General features: G+C 44.6%; 1 protein-coding gene across 6 annotated transcripts in view; it reads right to left on the minus strand.

Moving 5' to 3' along the window:
• Positions 1-268: 268 nt before the first annotated feature.
• TMEM44 (transmembrane protein 44) overlaps positions 269-10062 on the minus strand; it is a 30054-nt gene continuing 20260 nt past the window's right edge. For 3 of the 6 annotated variants that reach the window (XM_012729676.1, XM_012729671.1, XM_012729656.1), the window contains 2 exons: positions 4408-4440; positions 1615-1870 (listed from right to left, as the gene is read on the minus strand). In XM_012729676.1, coding sequence (XP_012585130.1) covers positions 1802-1870; positions 4408-4440 — 102 coding nt within the window. In that variant the 3' untranslated portion in view covers positions 1615-1801. Of the gene's footprint in view, positions 652-1614; positions 1871-4407; positions 4441-10062 lie in introns of those variants that run through there. The other 3 variants (XM_012729686.1, XM_012729661.1, XM_012729666.1) reach the window with 2 other exon arrangements.

The raw sequence follows: 10062 nt of genomic DNA on the forward strand, positions 1-10062 counted from the left end.
GCAGTCCGAGCGAAAACCCAAGTGAGTGACAGGAGGGCAATGGTTAAGTCCCATCAGTACCTCTGAGTGTGTCCCAGACTCCCTGTATGTGGGCCCACCAGTCTAATTTCATGGGCTTAGCCAGGTCTTGCAAAACAGAGCTCTACTGATAGCCAGACACATTAGCTCTTAGTTAATGAGCCTATTCCTGGGACTAGCAGATATTCAGACTATGGCTGAATCAATAGGTAGAAGGAAAAGAGGGTCCAATATTCTTTGAGTGAAAGTTTGTTTTATAAACCAAGAGTGGTATGTGGACTTTTAATCTCTGGACCAACTTGGCATGTCCATGTTTGTCCACACAATGCAAAGTCTTAGTTACATTTTGAGGCATGACGCAGACCAGCCAAACTCAGTGACAACTTGTAGTTTCTCACTCTCATGGGCAGCCTCTGCAGAGACTTAAATTTCTGACATGGTGTCACTGCAGGTTGATCCCTGCTCAGTCCTTGACAAATGCTTGACCTTGGGCTTTAAGTTGATGGGCTGGCTCCAGAAGGCATTACTCATTGGAGGTCAAGTCCACTGACCTCATGGAGAACCTCTGCACCTGGGATCTGAGTATCTCTATGTTGCTTTGTTCATTTCAAGATTTACATCTTCACAGTCCCACTGTTGAGAAAAGACACAAATGGTATCTTGAAGGAAAAGACCTTTCCATTCTTACATTCCCTCACCCCAGACAGCTCCCAACCTGGTTCACATGACCCAGCCACACACAGAAAAGGAGAAACAAGTAATGACAGATTAACCAGGCCTGTGATTTTTAAAACCTGGTGGGGCAAATCTAACTAAATCAATGAATTAATGGACAGCTACTCTGAACAGCCCCACTGCTGAAATTTCCCACCCTTCCCCCAATTTTCACCAAGTTCTCTAGTGAGGCTAAGTCATGTTCCTTTTATCTTGGGCACCTAGGATATCCTGGAACCCCTGTGTGTTTTTGTCTTGCTTCTTCATGGTCCATGATGCCTGCAGAGGTTGTCAGTACAATGAAATCAAACTGACGGGATGGAAGCAGATTATTCTGACATTTTTCTAGATCTCTGAGGTGCACATCAAATCTGGGGCTGATCACGCCACACTTGTTTAACCTGCCCATGAGGTTCACAACAATTTTCCCAGCACTGTGATCATTAATGCTTTCAAGTTCACCAATGTAACCATGTTTCATCATCACAGTTAGAAATTGGATGAGAACTTTGGAGCACGGTCTAATGAGAACCTGGCGTTTGCCTCTCTTTTCATCATTCTTGATGCTCCTGAGGGCATCGGCCAGGATAGTCACGCGCACCATTATGGTGGCATGGAAAGAGGGCGGAAAGAGCAGATGTCTACTTTTTTTTTTTTTTTTTAAAGATTTATTTATTTTGTGCATACAGAACTGGGGTACAGGCCAGAGGCTCAGGGGCAGCGAGAGGCTTCACCAGAGACAGAGTGGGGAGCAGAACAGGCAGAAAGACGAAGTACACTGCTGAGGGGAGCAGCGAGCAGGTCAGGAGAGGTCTGCCACGCCATGTGGTCACCTCCGAGGCAGGCAGGGATCGAACTCATGCGGAAGTGGCTTTAGCTTCTTAGTGCTGTGCTTTAACCCGCTGCACCACCAGGGAGGGCCCAGATGTCTCCTCTTAACTGCTTTTGCTCATTGAGCTCTCACAGACACCCCCCACCCCCGCCATGCTGCCTATACCACTCACTCTCAGCTGAGTGTGGACAGCCCTTCCCTTCCTGCACCTTGTCTCTCAGGTAGATGATGAGTGCTTTAAAGCAGAATGCCAGTCTGCCCTTGCCCTTGGCATGGTGTTTCCTCTTCAACCTTAGGTTCAGTAGACTTGTCAAAAAAAAAAACAAAGCATCATTTGGAGTGGTGATCACTGCTAGTGATTATTTAATTATTTTGACTCAGTAAGTATGGGGGTTGAAACTAGCAGAGATAGGAGTGAAAGGTTAAAAAGAAATGAGTAGAGGCCCCTCCCTGGTGGCACCACAGGTTAAAGTGCAGCACTGTCTGCAGCCTCTATAGCATGAGTTCGATCCCGAGCCAGGGTGGTGACCCACATGGTGCAGCAGACCTCTCTTGCCCTGCTTCCTGCTCCCCTCAGCAGTGCATTTCAGTACATCTGCCTGTTCTGCTTCCCACTGTCACTGGTGAATCCTCTCATTCGCAACACCTCTGGCTTGTACCCCAGTTCTTGTGTGCATAAGTAAATAAATCTTAAAAAAATAAGTGGAAACATGAGCACTGATGAAGCTACTTGCAAAGTTCTATTTTTCAAATATGATGGATGAGAAAGAACTTTGCACTGGCCTAGAGCATGGGAATGCTTAATGAGTCCAGCCACAGAGGCAGGTATGAATAGGTTCAAGTCTTTTTTTTTGAAGATTGATTTATGTATACAAAATTAGCGTACAGGCCAGAGGTGTGAGGGGTGAGAGGATTCCTCAGTGGGCCACCTCCCTGGCTGGAGATTGAACTTGTGCTGCAGTGGCTATGGGTTAGCTTTATAGTGCTGTGCTTTAACTTGTTGCCCCACCAGGGAGGGCCCTAGGTTCAAGTCTTCCTTCTGCCACTAACTTGCTTCCTCTTTAAGTTTTGGTTTCTCTATGCGTAAGATGGGATGCTACATCAGCAACAAGATCATACAGTCTATTTCATTTCGGAGTTCTTGTGACTAATGATTCTGAGTCATACTGAAAGACCAGGAAACAACAAAGCAAAGGTCCTGTAGGATGTTTGCCCCTTGGTGAATCTATTTAGATAAGGCAAGAAAACAGCCAGGCACAGACATGCTCTCCAAGAAAAAGAGAGCATGCTATAGTCACCAGCTGCTATAGTCAAGCTGAATCACAGAGATCAGTTCCACATAAAGTCGTTAGGGCTCCCTGAGCTGCAAACAAATAATGCCCACACTGAATTAGTGATAAAGCACAAATTGTAGCTTTGTTTTGAACAGAAAGAAAAAGTCCGGTTAGTGATCCACTGATAATAACTGAACTGAGTTCTCCTACTTGGTGATTTAGAAGAGCAGCATATTAAAAATACCACCTCATTCCCAGTAATCCCACCCACTGGGCACCAAGCTGATTAAGTTGCTATAACTCAACCCCTTGTTTCTGTTAGGGGCTCTGCCGGCCATTTGCAGTGCTTGTTAGTGGCTGCAGGGCGCCTCTGACCAAATTCACTATCGATGATCACAAAAAATGAGCTCTATGGCCCTTCAGCCTCCAAGACACACTTGCCCACTGGTGGAAGGGCCCTTTTTTTTAAAATTATTTATTTATGTATATAAGAATTGAAGTGTAGGCCAGAGGTACAGGGGGTGAGAGGATTCACCAGAGACAGAGTGGGGAGCAGAATAGGTGGATTTACTGAATACTCTGCTGAGGGGAGCAGTGGGTGAGGCAGGAGACATCTGCTGGGGCAAATGGGTCACCTCCCCAGCCAGGGATTGGACTCTTGATGCAGTGGCTGGCGATAAAGTCTTAGTGCTAAGACTTAAACCCTTGTACCACCAGGGAGACCCCTCCTTTCTACTCTGATGATACATACATGTGCTTTTTGACTAATGTTTTCAAGCTGAGGCTGCATTCTAGAACCATAGTTCTTGGAGTGTGCTCTGGATTAACCATACCTGACCCACCCCAGCTACTTATCAAAATGGAGGATGCTAGCCACCCTATTGCCTCTTTGTCAAACCCACAGTTTGACATGTTAAAATCTCCCAAGGTGATTCTCAGCACCCCTTATGCTTCAGAACCACTGCGCTGGCACCTGAAGAGGCTTTGTGAAAGTTATTCTTGCTGAATTCCCAGGGTGTGTTTTAAAATTTCACTTTAGTAATAAAAACACGGCTATAATCCAGACATAAGGAAAACGAGCAACATGTGATCTGCTCTTCATTAGCACAGCCCTGGGAGATGGCAGGCACAGGCAATGTCAGGAAACATGTGCTTGCCTAACTCCTGGAGGCGAGGGTGGCATGGCAAGACAGCCAGCTGGCCTAGGTCTCGAGATAATAATGTGGGGGAGTGTTAGCCCCAACAGCCACTGCACACACTTCCAGCACCACTATTAGTAGCTGGAAATTATTCTGCTTGGGCACAAAACAAGTTCATATTCCAAACCATGTTTTTCCCTGGGGTCACACACCTTCCAGTGCCTCCTGATGACTTAGGAAAGCTTCAGGAGAGCCCAGAAAATTCCGATTCTCATACTTGCCTCTCAGTTTTTACATGCACTTTTTTCCTAAAGGAAAAAAGTTCAGGTTAGCCTGAACCCAGCTATCCAAGGAGGTCTTACAAAAACAGGAAGTGAAGCCAAGCCACAGGAAGTCCCTTTGGGAACAGAGAAAGCATGACTGTCCATACCTGTTCCGAGTTTAGGGCTTCCCAATACTTCTGCTGCAGAATAAAAAGAGACAGAAAAAAGTGTTGGCTTGATTTTGCCACCATCACAAAGCAGAGCAGAGCTCAGTGCTAGTCCCCCGTCTGCTGTGAGAGCCAGGGCAGGCCCTCAGCTGGTCTGGGGGAAGAGAAAAGCAGACTTCAGCAAGCAGAAAGGCAGGTGCTGCTCGCGGCTACAATTTAGTTAAATGCTCAATAGGATAATTGTGATAATTATGAAGGTCTGTAGGTCCTTAGGAAAATTATAATCTATATAGATTTAAAAATTACTATTATTAAAACTTATTGTTATTAAGTATCATAATAAATCTTCCACCACTTATTAACCACATGGCTGAGATGAGTCAACATAAACCCATAAAATGAAGAAAGAGAAATGCAAATAAAATCTCCACCTTGAAAAAACGGTCTATTTGGTACCAGCCAACATTCAATTTTAATCAGCCTTTACTGCACAGTTGGTGTTTCTCCAAGCCTCAAATATGTCTGAGTCAGGGTTTTGAAGGGCGGCACCACGGTCCACTCTCTCCTCCAGCACCTCATGCGGTCCTGGGAGATTGTTTCTGACATCCAAGTCTGAATCTGCAAATGTCTGTTATACTGATCTGTCGCTGTTAAGCTGAATAGCTGTCGATCTGGACATCCCACAGGATTTGGGGTTTCTATTCCATTAAAACAAAGCTTACTATTCAATTCTTTTAAATTTCCATTTTAAGAAACTTAATTATATATTTTTCAGTCATATACAAAGTAAAAGAATAATGGATGCTAATGGACACATCCTATTTAGCTGCTCTTGCTCCCCAATTGTTTTTATTTGCCAAAGTATTTTAAAGTAATTTCATCTATGAAAATGCCAGTATCTCATAGATTAGGACATTTTTCTTTTAAAGATTTATTTATTTGTACATACAGAACTGGGGTACACGCCAGAGGCTCAGGGGCCATGAGAGGCTTCACCAGAGACAGAGTGGGGAACAGAACAGGCAGATCAAGAAGTACACTGCTGAGGGGAGCAGCGGGCGGGTCAGGAGAGGTCTGCCACGCCATGTGGTCACCTCCGGGGCGGGAATCGAACTCATGCAGAAGTGGCTTTAGCTTCTCAGTGCAGTGCTTTTACCCGCTGCGCCACCAGGGAGGGCCAAATTAGGACATTTTAAAAAAGTTTTCTGCAAAACCTCATTATCATACCTAGTGATAATATCATAGCATTCATTCTTCACTGGCATATTGTAGGAGGGAACATAATGGAAAAAGGGTGAATTAGGAGAAGAAACAAGATTACTAAACCTGATGGTTCCACACATACCTACGAAAGTCAGAAATGTAGATGATAATGTAGGGGTTGGAAAACTTAAGTAACTTTTACAAATATATAGAAATAAAAATGGAGATGAAGGAGTAAAAGCTAACCTTCACTTCTTTTACAAAATGCAGTTGCTCAGGAAAAATAGAAACTGTGGTCTATGATAACCACAGTGAGTGTTTTTGTGGGAAAAAAAAATTACTAAATGCAATGTAGCACGCTGTTCTGACACAAAATGGTATTGAAAAACAACAGCAACATTAATAGAAAAATTGATGAAATCCAAATAAAGTCTTGTTTAGTTAATAGCAATGTCCCAATGTTAATCATTCAGTTTTGACAAGGTAGCAAGGCCATGTGTCATGTTAATATTAAGGAACACTGGGCCAAGATATACAGGGACGTCATACAACCTTTGCAGCTTTTCTGTAAATCTAAAGAGGTTCTAAAAAAAAATGTCCTTAAAACCAAGAAAGCACATAAGAGGCCTAAAAGTCAATTAAATTGAAAGGAAGCCTTAACACCTCCTATCTAAATCTGTGTCCTGGCTGTCTAAAACTGAAGAAGAGCGCCTTCTAGTGGACATGGTAGGCAGGATTTCCTTTTTTAAGTTTGAATTTCATCAGCGTGGTGATGTGCCTAAGGAGTACAATTAATCCAAATCTTTGTAACTAAGGTCTCTCTCTACCCTCCCCCAAAGTAAAAATAAGTATCACTTTATAGTTTTGTCCACACCTCAAGAGAAAAGTATATCTGTTGTAGAAGTTTCCCCCACCCCCGCCCCCAAAACAAAGGTTGGCATGAAGGAAGCTTCTGTGAAAAGTGATTAAACAGTCCTCTAAGTACACGCACGCACGCACGCACGCACGCACACACACACACACACACACATACACAAATTGTGTTAGTGAATTTTCTTCCTTACTGTAGAATAAACATTTCCCTACATACTTAAATTATCTTTAAGACCATGATTCTATTGCCTCCATAAAGCACAGAATTTAGTATGTCAGTCACTTATATTTTTAAAAGTGTACTTTTTTTGCAAAGCACAGTTCTGAAATCAAGAAGCACCCAGTGGCCCCTGTGGTGACTTCCCCTTAGTTCCCGGAGACTTTGAGGCCTGTCTCAGCCATTGAGGAAACAGGGTCACTTCCCAGGCTTACATTCTAGACAGGGGGCTATGGCTGGGCATTCACAGACCATTTGGCCACTGCTTCCTCTTACATTTGGGGAGAAGGGACTTCCCCATGTTTATGGAGGTGAGATGAAGCTGGGCTTGGCACCAATTACAATGTGATTTTTATTTCTTCTGACGATAAAATCTTGACACTGATGATGTACAAACTGGCTGTGGCTCCCTCCTTGATTTCATGGGGTCATCTTTTCACTTGGTGGTACCTGAGTGACTTAAAAATTCGTGTATGCTTCAAGATCTTATCCTTTTAAGCTCCATCTTTTTTTTTTTTTTCACTAGTCAGTTAATTAAGCAGTTGTATAGCACTTACTCAGGATCAAGCACAACTTCACTCCCCAAGCTTTTTCTCCTCCTAACTGCCTAAATCCCTGAGTTTTCTTCCTTCCAGGATGCTGTGGGGAAGTGGAACATGAGATGAGGAAAATGCGTCACAGGCTTCAAAGAGCCATATGCAAGAGCTTTTGCAGCAAAATGCTCTCTAATTATTCATCACTCTGGGTGGTTTAACTAAAAGCAAACTCTCTGTTGAGGTCTGAACAGGCCAGTCATGAATGGGTCAGCAAGAGAAAGGCTCTGACCCACGTGGATGTTTCCTTTATAAAGATGACACACAGCATCACTTCAGGATCGACCCCAGGCCAAGATGGGGATGCCATAAGTGTTAAAACACTGAGCAGTAGGTGAAATCAATCAGAAGGAGAGAAAAATATCAGATGATATCACTTACAAGATGAATATAGGGAAACAGAACAAAGGGCCAAAAATGGACAAATTTTGTAGACAACTACAGATGGGACAGTTAAAGCGGGAGGGGCAGTTGGGGGTGAGGGGAAGTGGGGAGCAAAACAGGGTGGTGATGGCGCACAGGTGGTGGAGTGGAGGGACATTTACAGGGATTACACCTCAGGGGAGAAATCAAGGGCTGTGCAAACATGAACAGTGTAGGAGAACATCTAAAATTAATAAAAAATAAAATACAGGTTGTACCCAATGGAAACAAACAACAATTAAAACAAAACAAAACAAAACAAACAACACTGAGCAGTGGAGCCTGGAGCGAGCGGCAGCGAACTGCAGTGACAAGGAGGCAGAAATACAGCACAGTCCAGGCACAATACCAGAGCCACCAGGGAAAAAAGGCCTGGTGGGCAGCTGCTCCCGATTTGGGAAGAAACTTTGCTATTCAAATGCTGCTCTGGAGAACTGGAGAAGTGGCCGAGGGGAGGGCGGGGAGTGGGAATGATTAAGTTTGGGTCAGGAATAGGGCTGCCGGGTAAAACAGCACACACACCCAGTGAAGTCTAAATTTCAGGTAATAATGCTGGTCTGTATGTTTATCTCAAATTCAGTTGTAACGGGGTGTCCTGTACTTTTTGCACTCTAAATTAAGCAATCCTGCTAAAGGCTTCCTGGAGGAAGTAGGATTTAGCCAGGGCCTGGAAAGGCAAGAGGAAAGGACAGAGATAAGCAAAGGAACCCAGAGAAGGGAAAGCTGAGTGTGCAGAGAAGAGTGTGGCCCAGCCAGGGCTGGACGGTGGGTGTCCTGAGCCTCCTTCACATTCACAGGGAATTCCTTCTAAAATTAGCATGTCTGTAGTATATAGGTTTAATTTTTTTTTTTTCTTAAAAGACTGATTTGGCTTTAAGAATGGCAAGTGCCTGAGGGACTCTGTCCTGGTGAGCTGTTGCTGGAAACAAGGTCAGAAGAGCAGGTTTCTTGTCATAGTCTTAGACACAGAATTAGCCTGAGGAATGTAAGGGCCTGGGGTGACTGTGGCTCCCTTCTCCTCCCCCACACATGTACCTTCACACTCACACACACACTCACAGACACCTGCCAGCTTCCCGTCATTCTGCAACATACAGACTTCCCACCCCCCCACCCCCCCAGTCTCCATCTCCTTGCAGGATTTAGATAAAGCTTCCTCACTAGGTGTGACTGGGAAACACAAAAGGAAAAAAATGACTAAATGTTCCTTCATCATGAAGCTGGAGTCATTCTTTCCTTGTATCCCCATGGCTTAAAAAAAAAAAAAAGCTTTCAGAAAGAAAAAGAAAAATACCGGATGGTTTTACTCAGCAGGAGCATTAAGGATGGGGGGGGGGATAATAATAATGACCAACTATATACCATAAATGTATATATACATTTTATGGGGGTAGAGTGGGGAATGGGATCAAAAATGGGGGGGGGAGTACAGGGTATTATGGTGATGGCACACAGGTGAATTGGTGATGGGAAGTCCACGAGGATTATAACTGAGATGGAAAAAGGCACAAAATGATGTAAAAATGAACTATAATAATAATAAAAGGCTTTCACAGGCACAAGAAAAACATCTCCAGACCTTGTACAGTGTGAGTTTTTGTCACCCGCTGGCTTTCAAAGTATCTCATTGCCTAAATCCCCTCCCATCAAGTACAACTGTGGGAAGCCTGGTATCTTTCACAGTTTCCCTACTCAAGGACAGTCATCAGAAAAACGGGTGCTGGCCACCCAGATGTTGGGAGTGACCAAGTGCGGGGGATTTACTGATGGGTCTAGATAAGGGCGGTAATAAGCTGGGCCTTGCATCCAAGGGTGATAAATTAACTGGGACTAGAAGAAGGTGATAACGAACTGGGCCTTCCATCAAGGGACACAGCAGTGAGTCATCCTTTGGAATCTGAGTTTAGAATCTATATGAGACCCTTCCCCCTTATAGAGTTGGCAGTAGCTGCGGACCCCACTCTAGGGGCTCCGTCTCAGCTGCTGCTCAGGAGCAATAAACTCTGCTTGCTCAGCCTTTCTGCCTCCCGCCTTCCTTTCTTGCGGCCGGTCCCAGAAGTCGGGACAAAACACCAGGAAAGTGAGGAGGCCACCTCCTGAAGCCTGCCCTCTCTCAGCCCTGGTCCCCCAGCTTAGTGACCCTGCTGGATGTCTGCTCTGTGCACCCTGTGAGTGCTGGGCCATGTGCCGAATTGGATGTGAGTGAACGAACGGATGAAGGGACCAGGCTCTGTGCCATGGCTGTGAAGATGTTCTGAAATCTGTCCAAGCACATGGCCTCTCTACAGGGTCAGCTCACCCTATGGCCTCAACACCATTTACCTGGTGCCCAAACCAGTCTAACTA

Source organism: Condylura cristata, unplaced genomic scaffold (genome assembly GCF_000260355.1).
Source record: "Condylura cristata isolate star-nosed mole 26May11 unplaced genomic scaffold, ConCri1.0 scaffold00003, whole genome shotgun sequence".
In the NCBI taxonomy this organism is placed as follows: domain Eukaryota; kingdom Metazoa; phylum Chordata; class Mammalia; order Eulipotyphla; family Talpidae; genus Condylura; species Condylura cristata.